At 39.1% G+C, this 25,777-nt stretch overlaps 1 protein-coding gene across 2 annotated transcripts; it reads left to right on the top strand.

Annotated features, from left to right (window-relative positions):
* The first annotated feature begins 1,770 nt into the window (after positions 1–1,770).
* Positions 1,771–24,905, top strand: LOC137200634 (sodium/potassium/calcium exchanger 1-like). 2 transcript variants are annotated; one of them, XM_067615418.1, is made up of 12 exons: positions 1,771–2,133; positions 2,798–3,951; positions 8,343–8,483; positions 9,960–10,068; positions 13,048–13,101; positions 13,259–13,309; positions 14,674–14,751; positions 16,546–16,694; positions 19,494–19,760; positions 21,349–21,438; positions 22,427–22,593; positions 23,806–24,905. In XM_067615418.1, the coding sequence occupies exons 2-12, from the start codon at positions 2,974–2,976 to the stop codon at positions 24,053–24,055; spliced, it is 2,334 nt and encodes a 777-aa protein (XP_067471519.1). In that variant the 5' UTR covers positions 1,771–2,133; positions 2,798–2,973; the 3' UTR covers positions 24,056–24,905. The 2 variants fall into 2 exon arrangements, with proteins under 2 accessions (XP_067471519.1, XP_067471497.1); XM_067615396.1 differs by lacking the exons at positions 13,048–13,101; positions 13,259–13,309; positions 14,674–14,751 and having other exon boundaries at positions 1,772–2,133.
* The last annotated feature ends 872 nt before the right edge of the window (positions 24,906–25,777 follow it).

Raw genomic sequence — 25,777 nt, 5'->3', positions numbered from 1 at the left:
ATTGGTTTTCCTTGTGTGTTTTATTCAGATTTACACTTTTTAATAATAATAAAATTAAAATAAAGTGTCACTATGATGAATGTTGTGTCGTGACCTCACAGCTCAGGAAGCTGAGTTGTAATAAACTTTTACAAGACAAAGTTAAGATCAAAGCAACTATTTAATGTTTTTTTTCAGCAGTTTGGGGGAAAAAACGCCACAAAAATACTCAAAAATAATTTGATGCAACAAATGTTTGAATCAGTTTCAATTTATTTTAGATTTTAGTTCTAGTTACCTTTTACACAGTTACAGATTTCTGTTTTTCAGGACTGATTGAGGGGTTTTTGTAATGTCAGTATATTTTGCTGTGATAACGTCTCCTACAGGCTTCAGGACATCAACACAAGTGTTTTCACTTTGTCTGGTTAAACCTTGTGTGTGTGGTCGTGTGCAGACTGATGCAGTCTTCACTTTCCTGTCAGGTTGGGAAAACTTAAACCTTTATTATCCTTATTAAGACATTTCAGTGACCTCATGTTACTCATAATTTAGACGAACATACTCTGATCAAAAGTCTAATCAGCCAGAAGTGAAAACAGCTGTGACTCCATATTGAAGTACAGGTTCACAATTTTTCAAGTCTGTCTTAAAACAACAGTCAGGAATGATTACAGCGAGACACTTAGAAATTGTGTCCTTTAAGTACAGTTGAGGTACATTTAGTTTACTTGAATATTTCCACTTCCACTCTACTGCGTTTCAGAAGAAAATATTGTATTTTTTACTCCACTACATTTATTTCACAGCTATTAGTTACTTTTCAGATCAGTTTTTTACATGTTAAACAGATTATGTTTTATTTTTTTATATTTGTAATTAATTGAGATCAATTTGTAGAGAAAAATCCACATTAAATCCCCTTTTATTCAATGTTTTAAGACAACAAAATATGACAAATTCCAGGAGTGATGAATACTTTTTACAGGCACTGTATATCTATATACAGTATATATAATAAATAAAACACTGTTGGGACACTAAGCAAGCAAAATACTTACAATGAGTAAGTACTTTTAATACTTTAAGTACATTTTGGGACTAATTTTGACTTTTATTTTATATATATATATATATATATATATATATATATATATACATTTTAAATGCAAGACTTTTACTTGTAATGGAGTATTTTAATGCTGTGGGATGAGTCCCCTCCGCCCAAAAATATAACGTTACATTTGAGCTTCACTGTGCAGAGTTTGACACTAGAAGGTTGTTCTCACATTGATCTGCTGAAAGTGGAAAGTTTCTCTTTGCTCATTAAAAACCTGATTTTTAGGCCTATGAACAGGATCTGTGACATTACAACTAGTTTGGGGGCTAATTGATCCAATATTCAACTTATACAAGTGTGATGCGGAAACTTGAAGCCTCCAGTTCACAAACACTGAGAAACACTGAGGACTTGACAGTGAAGTATAGGAGACATTTAAAAGTTTAAATGAAAAATATTTGCATGTTCATAGATTCTGGATTTTTTTAATGAGGGAGTTGATGCCATTTTAAGGATTTTAAAGTGGGAATTATGGAAAAAAAACATGTAGAAACACATTATAGAGTATTTTTTTTATGTCTTAATACATGTCTGGATGGGATCTTTAAGTAAAAGAACTCAATACTTCTTCCACCTCTAGTTATGTCATTATAAAATATTCATATTCCAGTTTTATTCAATTACATTTCTCTGTTTGGGGAGAATAAAAAAAAAACAATTCCTAAAACGAGGCCACACCTTGCCACACCCAAAAAATAACGACCAAACTCCTCCTGTCAGCCTGCGACCAGCTAATTATTCTGCATCCATCGGGCTGTAGGAGCAGCGGAGCAGTTTCACCTCAAACTGGAAGCTGCGAACAGCAAGAACAGTTTGAATGTTGGTGTATTGATACAGCGTTATGTCTGAAAGGGAAGGTGAGAGGTGTTTGGCTCCTAATCCTCTTAGTAGCATTATGCTGAGCCTCGTTCAAGCCCTGACATGCGGTGCGCCCTTGTAGCTCCCCAAAAACCGGAGTCAGCATCTCTGCGTCCGTTACGCACAGCTGGAGGGACGGTCCGCAGCGGCGAGGAGCCGAGCAGCCGGCGGTACAGGTAAGACCCGCACCAGCACTCACCGCACACAGCTGCATTTTAATATCTTTCTGTCGTTATTTATTTATTTATTTTTTAGATCGTGGAGGAATATAGATGAAAGGTTTGTGTCGACCTTGCGTTATTAATCCGCGCTGAGGCTCAATTACTCCACAATTAAACCTCAACACGCCCTTTTCAGTCCTACATTCACGCGTTTTTATTAACATACACATGTTAATGCACTGCTGGTTGGGTTAATTAATGTTTCATTAACGTTCGTTTACTGCACGCGCGCATTTCATCACGTCCTTTCCCGTGCGCGCGCGCTCACTCTGTGTAACAGCGCTAATTATATAATCATCAATAAATTAAACATTGATTGTTTCATTTTGACGCTCAAGTCTGTTTTTGTTTTTCTGATCGTTTAAACATGTTGAACGTGTCTTAAACGGACTCCTGTTTTGTGACAAGCCAAAGCCAGTGTGATTATGTAGCCATAGTAACAGGTGGTTGTCTGCATCCCCCATAACCCCCCCCCCCCCCAACACACACACACACACACACACACACACATCAGCAGATCTGCCTCTGCAACTATGCAAGCAGAAGGGATCTTTAATACACACACACACGTTCATGATGGTGTGATTTTCAGCTGTGTGTGTGTGTTTTCTGCTCTCAGTCCTTCCACAGGTTGAAGCCGCTCCGCTGTAAAAGATGAAACACACTACGCTCGCATGTGTGTGTCTCTTCTCTGTCAGCGGCATCTTCTCGCCACACAACGGTGCTGGAACTATCAAGGAATAGCAATGCATCTGACATAACTTCCTGTTCCTGGAGTCGAGACACACGAGGGCAATGAACGTGCACTCGCCTCCGAGGAGGAGACTCAAGCGCAGTCGCGTCCTCTTCTTCATCTCAGGTGTGCTGCTGTGTTTCGTCTACACGCTGACTCTGAAGGCCAGGCTGTCACAGCCGCGAGCCTCCGCCCAGACGGATGACGTTTTCAGAGAAGAGGAGGGCGGCGATGATGTTGTGGAGGTCAACATTCGGGAGGTGATGGCACCCAATGAGACGCAGGAGGAGGTCGTCTCACCTGAGACCACCAAACCTCCTCTGGTAATAATCGTCAACAGGACAGATATCGAACAGTGTGTCTATGTGGATCCTCAACCTCCCAAACCTCCTCCGACTCAACCGCCGCCGACCACCACAGCTCCCTCACGTCCCCCTTTCCAGCCCCCCCACAGGAAGGGCGAGTACCCAGAGGACCTCTTCTCGGTGGAGCAGCGACGGCAAGGCTGGGTGGCCCTGCACATCATAGGCATGACCTACATGTTTGTCGCCTTGGCCATCGTCTGCGATGAGTTCTTTGTTCCCGCGCTGGAGGTCATCACCAACAAGCTGCAGATCTCTGACGACGTGGCCGGGGCCACCTTCATGGCGGCCGGAGGCTCGGCTCCGGAGCTCTTCACCTCCCTGATCGGCGTCTTCATCTCCCACAGCAACGTGGGCATCGGCACCATCGTGGGCTCGGCCGTCTTCAACATCCTTTTTGTGATCGGCATGTGCGCCATCTTTTCCCGGGAGATGCTGCACCTGACCTGGTGGCCGCTCTTCCGGGACGTGACCTTCTACATCCTGGACCTCATCATGCTCATCATCTTCTTCCTGGACAACATGATCCTGTGGTGGGAGAGCATCCTGCTGGTGATGGGCTACATCAGCTACGTGAGCTTCATGAAGTTCAACAGTCAGATCGAGCAGGTGGTCAAGACGCAGCTCAACAAGCACGTGAACATCGTCAAAGTGTGGACCGCCGAGGAGCCGGAGAAGGTCAGTCAGAAAGAGAGAAGATCATGAGTGTTGGTAGAAAACATTACTGCCAGTGTTTCTATCAGTCTGTGTCCATCAAAGTTAAATTTATGGTTAAATATAGATGTAAACTGCCGCCTCGGGGTCACATCAGCTCTTCCGTTCAACATTAGCATCTCCAAACAACCGATGACAGCCACAAACTGGCAGCTTCACTGATTTGCAACATCGGATCACATCAGCACCACACAGCAGATTCTCAAGTGATGATGGTTTCGATTTTACAGTGACATTTGTTGCCTGAAGCTGAAATTATATCAGAAAACGGCGACAAATGACTATCAAAGGTGACGTCTTCATACTTCAGTCCAAAACCCAAAGATATTCTGATTTTACAGATTTATTATTATAATAATTGTAGATGAACTTATTTAATTGGCTCTGTGGTGTCAGGGTAAAATTTTATGGTATCAATATACATTACAATAAAGAAAATTATTAGAAAAGTCAAATAATTACATTTTTTGATTGAAGCTCTGTGCAATAGATAATTTTCTGCTGCTCTGCAATACAACAGGAGCAAAAAAAAAAAACCCTTACATATAAAAAAAGTATCTTTTTTTTCAATTAATATCTTATAGTTTGATCGAATATTAATATAATCAAATAGTTGATGGTCAATTCAAAGTAAATGAATAGTTAAAGTAGGTTTTCAAGCTGAAATACCAAACGTTTCTCTGGTTCCAGCTTCTCAATGCTGTTTGTCTTTGACTTGTGTTTTGTACTGTTGATTGTACAAAATCTGAAGACGTCACCTTGTGGACTTTAGTATATTGTCATCAGCATTTTTCACCATTATAGACTTAAACAACTAATAGATTTATCTAGAAAATAATTGGGAGATTAAATAAATTAATCAAAGAAATGATTTGTCAGCAAATATTTCTTAGTTCCAGCTTCTCCAGTGTGAGATTTTTAGATTTTCTCTATTTTCATATTACTGTTAACTGAATATCTTTTGGGTTTTGGATTGTTGGTCGGACAAAACAAGACATTTGATGACGTCGCCTTAGACTCTGTGAAACTGTGATCTATTTTCTGACATTTTATCAACGAAATGATTATTCAAGACTAATCAAAAATGAAAACAGTCAGTGGTTGCAGCCTTGAAAATACTGAATTATCCCCCAGCCTCAGTTTACAATGAGCAGAAGTGTTGATTTAACTCTCATGTCGTCGTAACATCAGCTGTTTGCAGACAGAACAGACGTTTCTCTGCAGATCAGTTGTTACCGGACGACTTCTCTTCTATCTACACACAGTATATTTTCTGTCCTTTCATCTCCTCACAGTTGGGACTGCTGCCTGCTCAGATACAGTGAAAGAGGGGGGGGGGGACAGTGATTTGTCCGTCTGAGCAGGTGACAGCATGTATTTGTGTAAAATCCTTTGATGATGCCGAACAGAAAGGACTCCAGGTGTCACAGACAGCGTGACAGTGATGAAGTGATGGAAATGTCACTCTGTCTCCGCCACAGTCCTGAAATACCAGTATGAAGAGTCTCCACTTCATTTATAAGAAAATAAATGTTGTTTTTACATATATATAAAAGGGTTATTGTGCAGATCGCCAGCAGACATGCAATCATGATTCTGCAGCTGACGGACAGCAGTAAATGTCTGAGTCTAATTAACATGCAGAGCTGTGTTTCAGTATTTCAAGTATCTCCGGCTCATTCTTCAATTAGCCTGAAGCACGTCTGCAGTTTGCATGTGCTCCTTCAGTCATAACACTGAGTGTAACGAGGCATGATGCCACATTAATGCTTCATAATTACTGGAACTCAAAATATCCTCTGATACAAATTCCGTTATATACGTTTTATCCATATTTTATTATCTATTTATATCAATGTTGCACGATTAAACACTTTTTTCAGTTTTTTTTTAACCAGTATTTTTAATCTTATCGCTTTGACCTGTGGATACCTGTTGAATAATACACACAGGACACAAAGTCAATGGGACCACCCATATAAACAGATGTGTTTTTAAGTGGCACCTTGTAGTAATTTCAGAGAACTTGTTGCATTCACAATTTTTTTGTTTTCAGAATTTTGACTTAAAGAAAAATCATGAGAGGTCATCTATAGATAGTCCTCCTCTCTCCAAACACTTTATAATTATAAACATGTTACTGAAATACAAAAATTAATATGAAAAAATAAAAACTTTAAAGCTGCATTAACTGACTATATCATCGCCTTTTATGTTGATATGTTGAACTTGTTAGCAAACAGTTGCTTATTTCCACATCCAGCAGTTACGGAGCAACATTATCATTCATCTGGAGTCGAGTTTCTGTCCATCTGGTGAATGTGAGTCCAATATTCACTCTCTTTTAGCTCTGTTTTTGTTCTCCACCAACTCCTGAGGGAAATATCTGGCTCTTTAGCTGCTAAATGCTCCACTATGTTCACCAGCTAGTCTACAGCTAACTGTGTCTGTTCGCTGTTTGGTGCTGAGCAGGTAGTGTACAGTGGCTTTTTACAGCTTTTTCGCTGCCTGCTGCGGCCGAAAACGACACTATGAGAGCGTTGAGAGTGAACCAAAACTGTAAAGTTGCAGCCGGACAGATAAACAACGAGCTGAAACTCACTATAAAGCTCCGTAAAGCCGAGGGGTCATTCTGTAGGTTCATCACTATGAGCCACGACCAACACATTACACACTGCCATTAGATAAATTGTTGTTATGTAAAAAAGTCACTAATAGTCACTTAAAGCCACGCCAATCAATATTTTATATTAACAACTCATTAAATGACTGTGTTATGTGAACAGAGTTGCTGGTAGAGAGAGACAGAGCTTTTTAGCATCTTCCAGCACATTATTTGGTTTTATGGCTCAAAGTTTTACTGTTTTGCTTCACTATCACAGTTTTTATAGCATCGTTTTTCAGCCTGCTGCACTACGTGCGTAGCACCAAACGGCAGACAAACTTGGCAACTAGCTAGTGAACATTAGCATTTAGCAGCTTAAAGATTATTTCTCTCAGGAGCTGGTGGAGATCAATAACAGAGCTTATGGGAGTGAATACTGGATTTATATTCACCAGATAGACAGAAACGTGACTCCAAAATTAATGCTTGCTGGACCAGGTCGCCTTAAAAACACGTTGAATGCATCACTTACACTAAAAATACAAAGCCAGCCTGCACATAAGCATCTGTAACAGTTTTATAAAAGACAACCTGGTCTGTTCACACAGACAAATCAGCAACAGACGCAGGTTTCCAAAGGCAAGTGATCGAGTGAAACCAAGATCTTCTTAAAGCCATGGCCGGATTAACCTGCAAGGGGTCCATGCGACAAAAATGAGCTGCTGGGCCCTGATTAAACCCCTCTCTGTATACTGTTTACTGGAAGGTTGCTCTGGGTTTGCTGTGTGGTAATTTGCAACTTTATTTAGCAGCACAAACCACGAAACACAACATCAGCTGAAATAACAGCAGCTGATATAACGAAGGTCGTAAAACTAGCCTCAAGATCAGCTAATAAGCCTGAAGGTGTGACATACATTACTTAGCTGATAGCGATAAACTCATACATGCTACAGTGTTAACTAGATTGGATTACCCTAATAGTCTTTTGTCCGGTCTACCCAGGAACACAGTTACACATTCACAAGTACAAAACACTGCAGCTAGAATATATTAACCTAAATCAGGAGGTGAAATCTTTACACCGTCTACCAGAGTCTTTTGATTTCTTCGTCACCCTCTGTCCTCCTCACCGATTACATTAGCAGATATGATTCAACCAGATGTCTTAGATTGAGTCATGGTCATTTTTTTTTAATGTCCGGTCAAAAAAAAATGGAGGCCAGTTTTCAGTTTGATCTACTTTTTTATATTTCAACACATAATTGAAGATGAGACAGCAGTGAGACTTTGTTTGAAGCAGTTAAAGATTACAGTTCAGGGATGAAAGAGTCCTGAATTCATCATTCTGCACCTGCATCTCATCACATCATGAGATGACAAGTCATTTGATTTTTATTTCAACCACTGACTCAGTTCACTTCTCGTTTTGACAACGAGATTTCAGTTAACTCTTCTTTCTTTCAGTAAAAATATATATATTGTATATTCTTTTGCGTCATTCAGGAGTAATTTCCAAAAAGTCTACTTGAAATGACGTCTGGCTAATGCTAATTCATCTGTGGTCCTACCAGACTACAATCAGGAAATTGTAAATTATGCCATTATGCAATTTAGTTTAATACAGATGACATTTTAATGAGTTTCTTTTGTTTATGCTTGGGAACAAAACTGTGACGTATACAAGCATTCAGATGTTTGTATATGTGTAACTACTGACATACTAATGAAGTTGTCACTGATTTTACAGGAGAGTGAAGCTGCACCTCCTCCTCCTCCTCCCGCTGCTCCCTCTGCTGCTCCCGCTGCTCCTCCTGCACCGAAAACTGAAGATAAATCCAAACCAGAACCGGAGCAGCCAGACTCACAAGAAGACAAAACAAGACTCAAGGTTCTTTCCTGACTCCCTTTTTTAATTCTTCTTGTATAATTCTTCCACCTGTGTGTTTGTACAGAGGAGTTTTATCAGCTTGACTGCAGGTAGAAAAGTCATCAGTTTCTGCAGTTATTGTGTTCAAGGCCTGATAACGTCTGGTACACAGTTAAATGTGCTAAATTAACTTTAAAAACTCTTAAACATTGTATGTTTTTTGTTTTTTTGCGCTGTAATTTTGGTGAGAAATTAAACCAGACCTAGAAACAGTGTGTAATTTACAGTTTTTAAGTCGTGCCGTGTGTAGTTACTGCTGCTATGTCTGTTGGCACATATGCAGTAAATAATGATAAAATTGTAGTAATTTTTGAAAAATTGCAACCTTGATTTCATACTAACATTGACAAAAGCACATTTTTCATTTCTAGCCAGCAACAGGTGATTTTTGCCAACTGAAATGACAACTGTAGCAGGCAGATTTTTATCAGCTAACACTTAATAAATCAATAATATTGTAGAAGTCTTAAATATGCACCTGATGGCTACATACATGCTAAAAGACTGAGGCTAAAGCTAACAGGTGCAAGGCAAAAATAATCTGCATCTTTACTATTTGATAAACTATGACATGGAAATAAAGAAACAACATTGTTCTTGTATTGCAGTGTAGAGCTAGTTAGTTATAAGTATGATAAGGAAAAAATGTTATGTTATGTTATTTTATTTTTAAATGACCATTTGGCTGTTTAGCTTACACACTTGTTCCTCTTTTCACACATTATGTTTTTACATAAGTGCAGTCTGTAGGATTTAGTGGCAGAAGATTGTAACCAACTGAATAACTCCACTAGGAGCTAACAGATAATTAATGTTAACTCCACACTAGCTTACTACTGTAGGAAGTAAGCTAGTTAGCTGGACATGCTAACAATTTCAACTTACGTCAGAACAGTCAAACACACTGTTAAATCCACTCTGTGTTTTTTGTTTTTTTGCATTTTTTGGTTTTGGAGAGGTTCAATAAAAAGACACAACCCTCCGAACTCTTTAAATGCAGAGTGTCACTCTTACTTCATGCTCCTCACTTCAACATGTAGAGAAATCTAAACTTAGTTATGGTTGTTAAGCTATGATTAGACAGTTGCTGTTTAGGGAAATGGTTTAGCAAACAGTCCATTATTTACTTTTCTACTTTTTTAGTAATGAAATTGGTCATTTCTATTATAGCTAGCATTGATCATGAAAATTACAGATTGCAAATTGTTTAAAATGTGATTTTAGAAGATTTTTAGTGGAGGAAAACACTGAGTCTTTGTAGGTTTTGAGCATTTAACTGTCAAATATTAAAGTATGTTGTAGCTGAAAATATCAGCTCTTCACACGAAAATATTGGTGTCGCTATTGGCCCTCAAAGATCTGCATCGGTTTAACTTTATTTTACCTGAAGGTTGTTGCTGCTGTTCGGTTTCTGACTACCTGTGTGCTGGTCTGCAGGTGCGTCCCGTCCTGCAGCGAGGTGGCAGCTCGGCTTCTCTTCACAACACCTCGCTGAGGAGCACCATCTTCCAGCTGATGATCCACACGCTGGACCCTCTGGGAGAAGGTAACGACCATCACAAGTTAACATCTGCATCCTGATGGCAGATTATTATGGATGTAATTTAAGAGGCATTTGTGGAAAAATGACGGTGGAATTTATAATTGTGACGTTTAAAATGAGGAGACAAACCAGCAGAGATGAAAGTTTTTGTCCTTCAAGTTGTCAGCCACACGTGAAAGATAAAACTTTTTTTAAGGCTCTGAGGTTTAAAACACAACATTTCAGAAAACAAATCAGCAGAAAAGTTGACGTTATAGTAAACACAACAGCATGTCAGCAACAGTTGTTTTCTGAAACATTTCCCTGAAAAATTGTGTTGTCTGAAAGGTAAAGTTCAATGTTTTTTTTAGTGATTTTATGCCTTTTATTATGCAGCGACAGTTGAGAGATGACAGGAAACGAGGAGAGAGATGTAATTCTATATAATGATCTGAACTCAGGTTTACTATTATATATAATTATACAATATAAATGTCCTTAAATATGATCACTTGCCCCTAAAATTAAGAATAAGCAGCTAAATCATTCATGAAAAGCAAACTTCTTATCCTTATGATATTTCTTACAAAACAAATTAATCTTCACTTTTACAGAACATTTTGAGACTTTACATAGTTACGTAACAATATAAACGCATAGTTTAATTTCATAACTCTCCCAGTCTTTGCGGACATCTTGACTTGGATCTAATAGTTCACACTGTGCTGCTGGTGGTGACTCAGCTCTGTCCCTCCATGATGAACCACAGCGACCTTCAGCCCGTCCTTGAACTCCGCAGGTCGTGTTCCTCGCTCTCGCAGCGCTCGGCCACCACTGATCCTTAATCAGCTTTTCAATACAGGCTAATAAAAGCTGGATAAGAGCCAGCGTGTTAGCAGACCAAGCTCTTTATCTCTGAGGAACCGGTGGAGCGGTGGGACCGGAGCTGACACTGACTCCGTGCAGCTGGACTGTACAGCACGCCATCGCCGTCTTTTAACATGAACCTGAGGAGGTTTCAAACTTTAAAGATGTTTATTATTCAAACACATACATGTAGGTGTGGAGAAGCAGATAATAAAGTGCTCAGTGAGTGAGAGACATGAGCATGAGGACTTTGTCCACTTCTGGTTCCTGTTGATTGGTTCTGGTTTTAGTTTTCAGCGTCTTTATCAGAACAATAATGTAAAACTCCAGTCTTACTTTAGAAAGCAGTTCAGTCCAGTGTCATCTTTTCTTTTATTTGATTTAATTAAATGTAAGCGTTTTCTTTATCTCCGGCCTTAAAGCAAAGCTCCAACTAAAATTAAACATTGTTAAAGACCAGCTCTTAGTCATGTCCCTTGTAATGCATTACTACTAATAATAATAATTATTATAATAAGTGTACACTGGTGTATAAACAGATAATGACACAATATAGTAAAACACAGTTGTAATAATATAAAATGTCTAGGTCAATAAGAGAAGCTCTAATTGCTGACAAACACTGTACATTAATAAACACTTAGAAACGTCTGCTTAGAACTACAGACGTAACGATTAATCACTTAGTCAATCAACAGAAAAGGAATCTGTAAATATTTTGATACTTGGTAATTTTTCAAGCAGAAATGCCAAACATAGAGAGTTCCAGTTTATCAAATGTGTAAAACTTGCTGCTTTTACTTGTCTTACGTTATAATAAATTGAATATTTTGGGATTTTGGTCAGACAGAACAAGATATTTGATGACGTTACTTTGTGTTCTAGGAAACTGTGATGGAAGTTTTCATTGTTTTTTACTGGGGCTGTAGTCTCCCAGTCGACTGGTCGATTAGTTGGTCGATAAGCTCTCATCCGACCAAATTCTCATTGGTCGAATAATCGCAGTGTTACTTTCATATGAAGGAAAGTGCTACATCAACGGCATGGATGTGTTAATAAGAGCTCTTCTAATACATCCATGGCGCCAGGCAAGTAATTCTTGTAGAACTGAATGGGCGCCATTTTTAGTCCGGTATCCAGCTCATATAATACATCCATGATCAACAGCATTCCAGGAATAATCCATTATTTCCTGCAGCGGGAGGGACAGACTAACAAATTACCTGTAAAAACAGGGGGGTGTATTCAAAACACCCCCGTTGTTTTCACAACTTTGAACTCGCCCAACCTAATGGAGACTGCTGGGTCTAACTGTGCTCAACGTTTACTGAGCGTTTACTGAATCAGTGTTTCTCCTATATTTATAACAACGAGAACTCCTGCCAGGCCAAAAAAAATATTTTTTAAGGCCAAATATAACGCCAAATATCCAATCATTTGGAAATCAATAGCGTTTGGGAGTCTCTGTGCAGCGCTGCTCCGGTACGTGAGTCAACCTCTGTGTCGTTGCCTAGGAAACTGTTGGTAGCGTAACCGTTAAGGAATACGTCATTGCGTAATATGTTTGCGTAGCGAGTGGGGAAAGAGTGAGCGGCAGGAAAGTGACGGTGGATGCGAGCGGAGCAGAGGAAAAGGTTAGCGGTAAGTTGTCAGTCTGGCAGTAACTGTACAGTACAGACTACAGTGTGTCAGTTAATAAATGCTAAAAAGTCACGTCTGTTGTTTCCCCAAGTGCTGGAAAAGTGAAGGGGGTTAGCTCCAAAGTTAGCAACAATGAGTTAGCCTAACCTGAAGACGAGAAATAACGTGTGACTGCTGCTGGATTTGACTCATTTGGACGACTGAAGCTTCATATTAGCTTCAGATAAACTTTTAAATACATTTTTGCACAGAAGGAGGACTGTGGATTTTATCCCCCGTCACTTACATTGTAAGTGCATTATGAAGGGATCTTCTAATGGTCAGTATGAACAGGAGGAATGATTACAGCAAGAAAAATAGGTTTCAGTGTTCATTTGGGCTCCTGACTGTTGTTTTAAGACAGACTGGACTGCAAATGTTGTGCAATAATATAAAAATTCAATAAAAGTCAGATGGACCAGAAATAAAACTCATTGCTGTGGTTTCCATGTATAGAGTCAGCATTTAGAGGGGCTCTCAAAACCCCCGGCCCGAGGAAATCCAGGCAAGGTAACAAGACGTCGCCTCGCTGTCGTGTTTCTTGTCGTGTCCTCTTGTGATCGTAATTCATGTGCGTGTATTTCTGCGTATATTTGATGCTTATATGTCACATGACTGGAGTTGGACGATGACGTTGGGTTTTAATGCCGCTGTGTGTTTCTGTCAGAGACGTCCTTTAACGGAGATGTCAGAGGGGAAGGGTCACTGCAGAGGAAAGGTGAGCTTTAGTGTTTGTTTCGTGTCTGTTGTGCTGAGTTTGACCCGCTTCTGTCTCGGAAATGTTTTGATTTACTGATTTTCGATGGTCGCATGTTTCTGTGTTTGCATCCGGTTGTTTCTGTGCCGTTGTGTCGTGTTTTTTCGGTGTTACTGTGAGGATCACTGACCTTCACACACTGGCTGTTTGCAGAACTTTGGATAATAATCATAAGATTCTCCTCTTTGGTTCTGGTAAAAAAAAAAAAAAAAAGGTTTCCAGGAGGATTTGGCTGTTAATGAGGCTTCAAAATGAGTCTGGAAAAATGATTCATGAGTGCATCTTATGTTGTTGAAGTCTTCAGTACAATAAAACAGACGTTAAAACATCCGCTAACAACATAACAATAATATTTAAAAAGCAAAAACTAGAAGAACAAATAGAAGGAGTACATGAACAACAGGCCTCAAGCAAAAACATTTTCATATGTTTATCCTAAAACTCTATTTTTTCTTGTTTCATGTTGATTTTGCATTGAGTTTGTTTTAGTTATATATTTTATTATCCAACATTATTCAGATTAAGTATTGTATAACATGTATTTTAAATTTCTTTTTTTTTTTTAAACACAGTTTTTTTGTGCTTTTAAAAATTGAACGTTGAAAAGCACAAAACACTCTACATGAGAGTCCATACAGCATACTACATTTAAAATTATACATATATAATAAATAATATGTCATGTACACAAGACTTTATTCCGCTTGAAAATTCATTCATACCTCAGAGAAAATTGACAGATGGCACAAATTTTCTTGAACCGCTCAAGTGCTTCTTACATGATATCTTTCAATTTCCTTTCACTCTGATTAATAACAACATGCATTTTTGTATGTTGTAGCACTAAAGCAGGTAAAAACGTAGTAAAACTTTTGACACAAACCTTTATGAAGTAGGAATAGTTTATATTTAAAGATAGTTATTCTTTATTCTGGTGCTAATTTAACAATTTCCAAACACAGAAATGCAAATTCAAGGCAGTGAGAAAACATTTGGGACCAAGATTTAGTTTAAACATTTAACCTTTTACTCTTAAATGAGGAAAAATTGGATCGATCACAAGAATCTGGAGGGATTTAGTTTACATTTTTAACACAGGTGCAGAAAACTAACTCATTTTGTGCTCAATTCAATCATTCATCTGGGCGGTTTGTTAGTTTTTAAGTAACTCTCGTTTGATACACTCAGTGTCAAACTTTTACCAAATGTCCAGTGTGTGAATTTAAGGTCGACAGCGTGTCGATGTGGCTGCTGGTGGAGGACGTCTGTCTCGTCTGATGTAATAAAGACTCACGTTGTACGAGCGATCCTTCTCTTAATTACAGCCAAGAACAAAGTAAAGCCTCTGAACGTCCCGGTCGCAGGCAAATTACAGAGCAAGTCACATCACCGCCGTTCTGAAGGTGAGTCGCAATATCAGTCAATATTAAGGAATAATCCGACTTTTTGATAAACACATGAGAATATCAATCAATTTCCTAAGACAGACGTGGAAGTGTGTTAGCCTAGCTTAGCACAAAGACTGGAAGCAGGTGGAAACTGTTAGCTTAGCTCTGTTGTGAATGAAATGTATGAAGTACTGTTTGTATGCTAAAACATTAGCATTGTTGTCTTGCTTGGTGCAATATAGAAGACATTTACTCAACAATTTAATCAAAAAAGCAAACACACTCCGTTCAACAGCTCAGCACGACTACTGAACTGTCTTCTCTCATCAATCATCCATTTACTGGTTGTAGTTGGAGGCAGGATGAGGTGTTGCATTAGTTTGTATTGTCTGACTGGACGGTGATCAATAGGAAAGAGAATACAACATAGATTCATTTGTTAATTTCATAATGTAAAAATGCTTAAAAAGTAAAAAACTAGATCATATGATCAAATATTTAATAGTAGTTTATTGAGCTCGGTAAGGCGCTGCATGTTCGCCCTCTATTGGCCGTCTGCCACTGATCCCGCCCACCAATGTCAAGATAACGATCAATAGGTGACAGTCAATGAGAGATGCACCTGTAGTGGAACTGAGTTCTGTTTTTCCAGCTCTTTAAGGTAAATACTCGATTTCTCACTTATTAACAAAACGCCATTTACATCAAGTTTTTTTTAACTTCTTATACATGTATACAATATACATTTACGTGCTGCTTTTCTTCATCTTACATGATGGTGAATTAAATATCTTTGAGTTTTGGACTTTTAGTCGGACAAAATAAGACATTTGATGACATCAACTCAGAATTCGGGAAATTGTGAAGGGCCTTTTTCACTGTTTTTTAATTTTTTTTTAATGTTTTATAAATGATTCATCAAAAAAATAACTGGAAAATTAATTGATAAAGAAAATAATGTTAGTTGCAGCCCTCGTACTGTACAAATCCACAGATCTGAATCCTCATGTACAAATTGAGATACAGTTTCACAACTCTCCACACATATCGGTAAATAATAATAATAATAATGATAATAATAATAATAATAATACTGCATCTATCGGCCTCATAAGTGAAACAGCAGCTCTGCTCTGTATTTCTGTTCACTCTTAATGCTGGAGTGAATATCGTGCTTTGTGATGGTTCGGTGGTATATTTTTTTATTATAACATGATATTATAAGATTTTTTTATTCTGAGGTACAGCTACCATAAGACGTTGGTCGTCTGCTGATCGTCGGAGACGGTTTGGGGTTTAAGGAGGAGGTTCTCCACAATCAGCAGAGCCTCTCCGTCGGTGTGTTTGTGCGTCACAGTGTGGAGTAATGAGGTGCTTCAGAGTCTGAGGTGCAGAGCCAAGTAGGGCTGCAGGGAGCCTGGAGAGGCCTCGACGAGCCCGAATCAATCAGCCTGAGGATTAACATGCAGATGGGACTGTGTGTGTGTGTGTGTGTGTGTGTGTGTGTGTGTGTGTGTGCCCATTAGTAGAGCATGTTTATCTCCAAACACTCCAATCACTCCCACCGGTACTTCATACTGGCCCACACAGCATAATAATTGTGCTAAAACGAATCAATGTTTACGCTCAGATGACAAAAAGTGTGAAATAAACAGCAGCTCAGTTAAAAAGAAAACTTGAGGATTTAGATTAAGTTAAAACATTTTACTCAATTGTCCACAATGACCTCAACTTCTACATGTCTGCTGCGTTTGTGTTTTGAGGAGAGATGAATGTCTGTGATTCTGTCTGTTCTTCGTCTTTCTTTAGATGAAGATCAGAAGCCAAAGTCTGAGCAGCCCAGTGCCGCCGCCGCCGCCGCCGCACCGGGGAGCGCTGCAGTCGAGCCGTCTACCTCACAGCCTCCGAAGCCCGAGGAGACGGATGAGAAGACGACCGCTCAGCCGGAAGAGTCGAAGGTACGCTAACTGAGAAAATACTCACAAAAGCTCCTCACGAGTTTAGATTTTGGAGATAATTTCAATCCACAAGTTTCCAAGGAACGACCTTTAGAAGCGTTTTGATCGATATGATTCTTTTTCCTTTTATTTTCTTGTAAAACACGTGAAAGTAACGTTTCTTAAGGTAAAGACCCAGCAGCATCTGTATCCCTCTTGTTCTTGCTTTGAAGCACTTGAACGCAGCTGCTTCTTAATAACAACCTCACCGATGGGAAATAACTTGATGAACATGTGAAGGCAGAGTTCATGTTGTGCTTGAATTAGCTGCAAATTCATATCTCTGCTGAGAGCTATTAACTCATATTATTGTTTGGTTTTTTTTAATAACACAACATTCAGCCCTAAAATGTAAAATGAATCTTGTTAATGAGAAACGTAGACAACATGACGTCACACAGATGTTTGCAGCTGCTACAGTGAAGTTTGATGACAGTAAACAGTTTCAGTAGATTTAGTGGAGACAAAAAAAAGTGGAAATCATAAAGAGAGAAATCGATTGTCCGTCACAAACTGCCTCCTAAGCAGACCTCCTACTCACCAACCCTCGATTCTATGCTTTGGCATGAGTCACTGCCGTGACGAAAGCTGCTCTGATTCCTCATATCTTTGCTTCCTTGATTAAAATCGAGCAGGAGCGAGACGCCGTTCAGCCTTCTGATCAGCCTCTCGAGACGCCGTCGACTCAGCGCAGAGTTAAAAAACCTCAAGATACGTCAGTAGCAAAGAAACAGAAAGAGATTTAACATTTTAACAGATTTAAATGTGTTTGTATGTATTCGTGTACATTTTAAACAGCACATAATCTGTAATCAGTGGTGGAAGAAGAATTCAGATCCTTTACTTCAGTAAAAGTACCAACAAAAAGTCCTGCATGAATGATCCTACTACAGTAAAAGTACATAAGTATTATGAGCTTGATGTAGTTAAAGTATTGCAGTAAAAGTACATAAGTATTATGAGCTTGATGTAGTTAAAGTATTGCAGTAAAAGTACATAAGTATTATGAGCTTGATGTAGTTAAAGTATTGCAGTAAAAGTACATAAGTATTATGAGCTTGATGTAGTTAAAGTATTGCAGTAAAAGTACATAAGTATTATGAGCTTGATGTAGTTAAAGTATTGCAGTAAAAGTACATAAGTATTATGAGCTTGATGTAGTTAAAGTATTGCAGTAAAAGTAGTGGTTTGGTCCCTCTGACTGATATATTATTATATATGACATCATTAGATTATTAATAGTGAAGCATCAGTGTTAGAGCAGCATGTTACTGTTGTAGCTGCTGGAGGTGGAGCTAGTTTACACTACTTTACATACAGTTAGCTAGTTTAGTCCAGTGGTTTCCAACCTAGGGGTCGGGGCCCCTCCAAAGGGTCTCCAGATAAATCTGAGGGGTGGTGAGATGATTAATGGGAGAGGAAAGAAGAAAAAACAAAGTTCTGATACACAAAACTGTTTTCAGTTTTTTCTCTAATCTTTGATTTTTGCTGAAATATTGGATCATTTGAACATTTATTGAAATGAAAAAAATCACTATTTGGTGGAGCTGTTAACAACTCATAGACATGTGAAATGTGACCCCGACTACACACTGCTTTTTGTAAGACGTCAAAAGCCAAAAAGGTTGGAAACCACTGGTTTCATCTTTAACAATGTGTTGTATTTTAAAAGCTTGTTATATTATCCATTGTGTCAAATCTTCATCTACAATATTTCCCTCTGAAATGTGGAGTGGAAGTATAAAGTAACATCAAATGGAAATACTCAAGTAAAGTACAAGTACCTCAAAATTGTATTTAAGTACAGTACTTGAGTAAATGTACTTAGATACTTTCCACCACTGTCTGAAATGACGTTCATGTTCTCATTTGTTAAACACCGACTACAGTGTTCTTTATTCTTTATTTTGATCCACATCAGCTTCCACAAAGTGGTCGTGAAGTAGTGACACCATCCATGGTTGTAGAAATTCTTGTTGGTTGAGTCACAGTCTGGGTGACGTTTCAAATATCCGCCATAGAAATCAGAAGAGAAAACTGATATTCAGATCACAAAGAAGGGAAATGTCCTTGTTTTTCATCTGTCAGTATATCTAGTCATCATATCTATAATAAACACCCTTGTAGAAAGTATTAGAACAAAACTGAATAATACAAACAACCTCAAATGGCGAAACACATTCGATGAGATCAATGAAGCTCCTAAAACTGTCTTCACTCATCAGGAAAGAGTTGAACTGCTCCCAGCAGACGTCACCTCAGTGTCTGAGTCAACGTCTGCAGGAAAGATACAAAACTCTCTGCTGATTGTTTTTAGAGTTTTAAACTTTTCAGGGTATTTTATGCCTTTAATGGACAGTGAAATTAGTAGGATGACAGGAAACGAGGGGAGAGAAAGAGATGAGTGACGACAAGCAACAAAGGTCCACAGCTGGATGTGAACGTTGATGTTCACCAGAGAGCCTCAGGTTGTTAAAACAAAATAACTAGTAAACCCCTGTGAGGAGCCTTCAGAGGAGAAAAGTCTGGAGAGGTTTCAGCTTGTGGTGTTCACTCAGACTTATGACTGTAATCAGAAGAGTTTAAGAGCAGTAACCGTTTTATTTTGTGAGAGTCATTTTCAGGCTTGTGCACGGGGCGGGGAGGGGCGGGGGTAAACAATGTTCTGTCTCTCCAGATGTTGACGCAGCTTGAGGACTTGATTGCTGCAGGATTAATACGTTAACGTTGAGACAAACACGCCGTCTCTCTTTCCTGCAGGCGGCAGCATCAACGGGGGCGTCTGAGGGCTCGGCGGGCAGCTCCGAGGACGAGAGCGGTGATGAAGAAAGCAGCGACTCCGGCGAGAGCGAAGGAGGCGATACCGATGGCGATGGAAACAAGGAGGAAGAGGAAAAGGAGGAAGAGGAAGAGAATGAGCCGCTGTCTTTAGAATGGCCTGAAACTCCACGCAAGCAGGCCACCTATCTCTTCCTGCTGCCCATCGTGTTCCCGCTGTGGCTCACGCTGCCGGACGTCCGCAACGCGGTGCGTAACAACCTGTCATCAGCATCACCATAGCAACCATAGCAACCAGAGCCTCGTCATTAAAGAGGCCCGAATGAAAAACTTCTCTATTATAGAAACTCAAGCTTTAATTAGAGCAGCACAGGTGAAACTTTAACTGGTTCATTCCCAGTGGCTTTAACTAGTATGTTAAACTGTGCCGAGTATCTAACGTAAATCTACAGTAGGTGGTTTCAACATAACATTAAAGGGTCATTTCACCCAAACACATTTTACTTCACCTTGGTAGAATCTCATCATGTAAATAGTTTTATGTTTATCTGCCACACAGATACAATTTAGGTAAAAATGGATTTATTTTGTGTTGCTCAGAGCATTAAAATTTACGTATATATTTCAAAAACAGCAAAGTGTCAAGAAACAATCTCCTGGTTTATCAAGATGATCCACAAAGGTTTCTCTAGTTCATACCGACCTGAACTAACTGAAGTTAATATGAAGCTTCAGTGGTCTGAATGAGTCAAATCAAGTGGATTTATTTGTCTTTTTAGTACAAAATTCCTCGTTTTGTTACTTTCCCTCCAGTCTACCTCAACAGAGAAACACAAAGAGGAAAGACTGTAACTAGTGGCAGATATCCACTTGACTTGACTAACTCAAGACTGCTGAAGCCTCGTGTCAGCATCAGATAAATGTTTGAATATATTTTTGCACAAAATGAGACTTACATTGAAAACACAGTATGAACAGGAGGAATAATTACAGCAAGAAAAACCACTATCAGTGTTCATTTGGGCTCCTGATTATTGTTTTTAAAGACATACTTGAGAACACGCTGTGATTGAAAGTGTAAAAACTAGCTAGAAAACAAGCAGGAAAGTCTTAATTAAGATCTAAAAGTAATGAATAACAGTTTGAAACCTCTTAAGGAGAAGGAATTCAAACTTAACCAAACCTACTGAAACAAAGAGACTAAACCTCAGAAATTCCTGGATATCTAACGTCTTTTATGAAAATAATACTCTAACAAGATCTGCCTTTATATTATTGATAGTGGTACAGTAAATATCATTCAGTTTAAGTTCATATTAACAGATTATAACATGAAGTAGTGTCATTAAAGAGCTAACTGAGCTCATGTGATCAGACTGTTGATGTACATCAGACAGAAAAAGCTTGAGAACCAACGTTATTCTTATTCCACAACACTATAATACAATATAATGTATTAACTCAGGTGCTAAAATAAAAATGCAGCTCATCAAACATGCAGATGTTCAGTTTAGGACAAAAAGTACACAGAGACCACTGCACTTAATTTATTAATTTATTGCCAGACAGGTGCTTAACGTCCAAAAATTAATAATAAATTAACTAAATTTGTCTCTGTTGTTTAAACTGTTTAAACCCTGTTTGTGGTGTAAAACTGAGCTCACACATGTAGAAAATGTTATAAAACCACATACTGATAGAAATAACGAGGTGAACTAACGAGAACTGTTTAATACATCTGGATCCAAATCTCTGCAGCCAGATGTTTACATGACAGGTCATAATATTCTGTGACTCAACATATTAACTAGTATGAACATCTGTTTGTGTTTTCCAGACGTCCACGAGATACTTTGCCGCCACGTTTATCGGCTCCATCCTGTGGATCGGAGTTTTCTCCTACCTGATGGTGTGGTGGGCTCATCAGGTCGGTCGACACTTCTCACACACACACACACACACACACACGCACACACACACACACACACACACACACACACACACACACGTCATGTTTACAGGAAGCTGATGTTTGTACTGACTGTGGAAAATGTTTCCTCCAGTGAAGTTAGATGAGACAGACGCAGGTTTTATCAGAGTAAACTAAACAGTAAACGTCTTCAACGTACCGAGGACCAGTAAATCATATGATCTCACGTTTCTCCAGTGTGTGATGTGAATGTTAATGTTGAGAGGTAATGATTAAGGCTTTAGGTTTTTGCAGTTATTGTCTTTTATCAATCACATACAGGTGTGCTCACTACTCTGTTCACCTACAGCTCCAGCACTCCACATACAGTATTATATGCTAAAGTTTAATTGTTTATAGTTTTTGATTTTCACTGAAACATTAAAGAATGATCAGCTGATTATCATCTGGGTTTCATGCCTCCACACCCACAAAGTTGTTGAATTTCCTGCTGCAAGAGAACAATATTCACATAAACAAACACAAATGACTAATCGCCTTCAAAGTAATTAATAACAAACTGTTTAACTATAGTGTGTGTGTTTGTCACAAATTGTATATTTAAAATAAGACTTTCACCCAGAATTCATGTTTTTCCCTGATTTTTATTAATTAATAAATATTTTCATTAATAAAAACAAACCAGATTTAACAAGAACATCATTTTCTTGAACCTTAATTTACACTTACACCAATTTGTTCTTTTTGTCTTTATGAGTATGTGGGTTGTGCAACTTATTTCAGTTATATATTGTGTATAATATTTATATACATGTTTGTATTTGATTTTGCTCCCAGTTCAGTTGGTAGTAAATGTGTAAAATGTGGCGTAAAAAAATCAGCAACTGCTGCAGTTTGAATATATGAACAGCTGGGACTGATTCTAGATAACCGGTAGCGACACGTCCTCATTTGTACTAACAGCTGTTTTTACACCTGCTCACAGGTGGGTGAGACTGTCGGCATCTCAGAGGAAATCATGGGTCTGACGATCCTGGCGGCCGGGACCTCCATCCCCGACCTCATCACCAGTGTGATCGTAGCCCGGAAGGGTCTGGGGGACATGGCCGTGTCCAGCTCAGTGGGCAGTAACATCTTTGACATCACTATAGGGTGAGTGACAGCAATACCTTTCCTTTCAAAATAAAACGTTATGATTTTATTTATATATTTCTGTTGCAGAAAGCATTACGGAGCCACCATGTGTATGTGTGCCTCAAAATCTAACTTTATAGGCTGAGATCAGAGTTTAGAGGTCCAAAAACAAAGACATCAACAGTACATTTTTAAAAAAGTGGCAATGGCTTAATATGGGACAGACTTATATTAGAGACAGGCTTTTATTACCAACGTCTCCAGTTAATACCAGCTCAAAACGTCCTCCATGTTGAACTGATGTCTTGATAAATGTCAGTTTAACATCCATTTCCACTTTGCCTTTTTTCCCCCCAAATGATGTTAAGTTGTCATGCATCAAACAACACTTCCTGCAGAATTTTCACATCAAATGTCTCAAAGCTTTATAAGTAGTTTTTTAATGTGAAAAAACACCAGGAAGTGTTGAGTTTTGTCGACGGGTTCAGCGGTACAGTAAAGGCCAAAACAACTGGAATTAAACAGAGAATTAAAACATTATTTCTGTTAAAAAAAGAGAAACTCGGAGCAGCAGAGAGGTGAGTATAACATGACTCTACTGTTGTACTGATGGAGTCAGTGCTGTGGAAACGGACATTATACTAAATTTATCATGTGAGCTGTTGTAGTAGGCTGCAGGTTATTCCATCCCACTCAATGTTTTGTTTTGTTTTTTTTTTACCTGGCCTTTATGAGCAATCAGTTGTTTGTTAGGACTGGCCCTCAGCTAGTATTTGAGACTCGGCCATTATTTGAATACCAGCTTTTATATGAGAATTTATGGCATCTTGCTTTCGTTTAGCTGCAGAAACTTAGCTATGACCTCCATCATTTAATGTCAGCAAGACAAGTTAGTAGAGGCGAGGCCAACAGGGTTGTTAAAGTTGAGCAAAGAAATGTATTTTCACATTTTGTAAGCAAGCGGGAGCAAATACAAAGTAAAAAAGTAAAGGGCCTAAAATTGAACCCTGAGGAACACCAACTGTATTATTAGCAGATAAAGAGATGAAATCACTGATACAACTGAGACAAGGCAGATGTTCGTAGTTCAAAAACACAAAGAAACAGGTGAGATTTTGACTTTAGGATTGAAAATGTTAGTTATACTTAGAGATCTTTGTTTTCTGGTGGACACAGAATATGTTCTTTGTGGTGATATCGAACTGTACTAACTCTCTTCTCTGGTTTTAGTCTGCCGGTCCCGTGGCTCATGTACACGCTGTTACACAACGGCGATCCGGTGACCGTCAGCTCCAACGGCCTGTTCTGCGCCATCGTGCTGCTCTTCCTCATGCTCCTCTTTGTCATCATCTCCATCGCCATCTGTCGCTGGAAGATGAGCCGAATGCTGGGCCTCACCATGTTCGTACTGTACTTTGTGTTCCTCGTCCTCAGCGTCCTGCTGGAGGATCGCGTCCTCACCTGCCCCATTTCCATCTGAGCGGACTGTGTTGAGGTGGCGGAGAGAGAGCGCACACAACACCGCTGCACATGACTTAGTACGTGCAGACAGGATCGATACTGTACGTAGGATATTTTAGATAGTAAAACCAAACCTAATGTCAAAAGGCTGAACCTGGCGCAGGTAGACACGTGCTAGAGACACGTGACTAAACGACTAACAGTGATGTTAAAGGAAAAATCCACCCTCGACGTAGCTTTACAGAATCAGTCAGTGATATTCAACGTTTTCCAGCTGCTACTTTGAGATACATGTGTTGTAATTTAATTTTCTTTCTCTGTTTACAGTATTCTGTGCTGTGTTTACCCTCCACCGTTTTATTTGAGTGTCTGAATACTGAGTGTGAAGTTCATCACTATATCGTGCTCTCAAAAAACTCCAAACAAGTAGCGTCCATGACAAGTTAAATACAGATTAGTGAGCGAGGGAGTTCCCTACTTCAGTAATTGGTTTCCTACATTTCCCAGAATGCATTTATGCAATCCATTGTGAGGAAGGCCTGAAAAGATGCTGCAATCCATTGTAAGTTGGGAGTCGATAGTTCCGAGTCGGTATTCCAGACTTCCAATCTAATTGTGTCCCAGTGCATCTGCTCTTAAAAACATGGACACCATAGCAAGTCTGTGAACTTCACAAGCATCTACTCAGGGCCACTATCAGTCACCACAGCGTCGTTAGGCCGGTACCACACGCTCGCACCTCTATCAAGCACAAATCAAACAAATGGAAATGGCAACTACACAAACACTACATAAGGTAAAAGTTGATGAAAAGGTAATTCTGCTCATTGTGTGTGCCGCTACGCTAGATGGATCTCGCCCAAGTTTCTGACTTGAATAACTTTTCCATTGCACTTTTCCGTGTCAGAGGTTGTCCACCCCCGTCCCACTCGAGTACCGAATACAATGGATTGCAGCAAGAGTTGTAAAGTGTTTTTCGTCATTCTGTATTACCAGAAAGTACAAAGTCAAGAGGTTGTTTTATGTAGCAGAACAAGCTAGTGAAGTTCTGTAAACAGAACTGTGTTCCCGTACTAGGAAGCTTTCTGCTGAGGTTTACAATCTTATTGCTGTTTTTACTCTTTGGAGCTGTTTCTAAACAAACTAAAGTAACCATTCTCTTCACGGACGAAGGAACAAGTCACCCAGTGCAGCGTTGTGGCTCACTGACGTGTTTTTAATAGTTTTTGCACAACAACGGAGGTCTAAAGCACAGAGGAATAATATAATGTATATCCGGCTTAGGATAAACACACAATACTTGCAAGTAGCATGAGTTTATTGTTGGTTTGGCTCTGCACATGGGATTTGTTGACAATAAGAAAAATATAGAAAACTGCCAGCGTTATCCTTTATGTTTTAAATTAAGCTGCAGTGCTTTTGTCTTCTTCCTGTTCCTGTGGGTGTCGAAATTGGTACTTAAACCTTTTCTAGGATTAATTCCTCCTTGTATGACTGAACGCTCTAGAAAGACACCGAATCCCAACCTGTTGCCAGTTGTCAGACTCAACTGTAGCTGCTGGAAACATCCGTTACGTAATGATGTCACATGAACTGTGACACATCACCGTTACCACTGACTGTTTTAGTAAAGCGTGCAACTGTGTGTGTCAGGGTGGGTTTTTCCTTGTAAAGCACGAATGCTTTTGGAGGTGAGGTGACTTTTAATAGGTTAAATAAATTATGTCCATTTAACCATTGA

This window comes from Thunnus thynnus, chromosome 1, assembly GCF_963924715.1.
Source record: "Thunnus thynnus chromosome 1, fThuThy2.1, whole genome shotgun sequence".
NCBI classification, from domain to species: Eukaryota; Metazoa; Chordata; class Actinopteri; order Scombriformes; family Scombridae; genus Thunnus; species Thunnus thynnus.
The sequence above is the reverse complement of the archived record's forward strand: the minus strand, read 5'-3'. Positions and strand labels throughout refer to the sequence as shown.

What these genes read in the sequence shown, in the direction of transcription:
- LOC137200634 (XM_067615418.1), top strand. Translation starts at nt 2,974, where the DNA reads ATGAACGTGCACTCGCCTCCGAGGAGGAGACTCAAGCGCAGTCGCGTC. An exon ending in GCTGGACCCTCTGGGAGAAG is followed by an intron (nt 10,069 to 13,047) that starts GTAACGACCATC and finishes TTCCATGTATAG; the next exon opens with AGTCAGCATTTAGAGGGGCT. An exon ending in CTCAGCCGGAAGAGTCGAAG is followed by an intron (nt 16,695 to 19,493) that starts GTACGCTAACTG and finishes TCTTTCCTGCAG; the next exon opens with GCGGCAGCATCAACGGGGGC.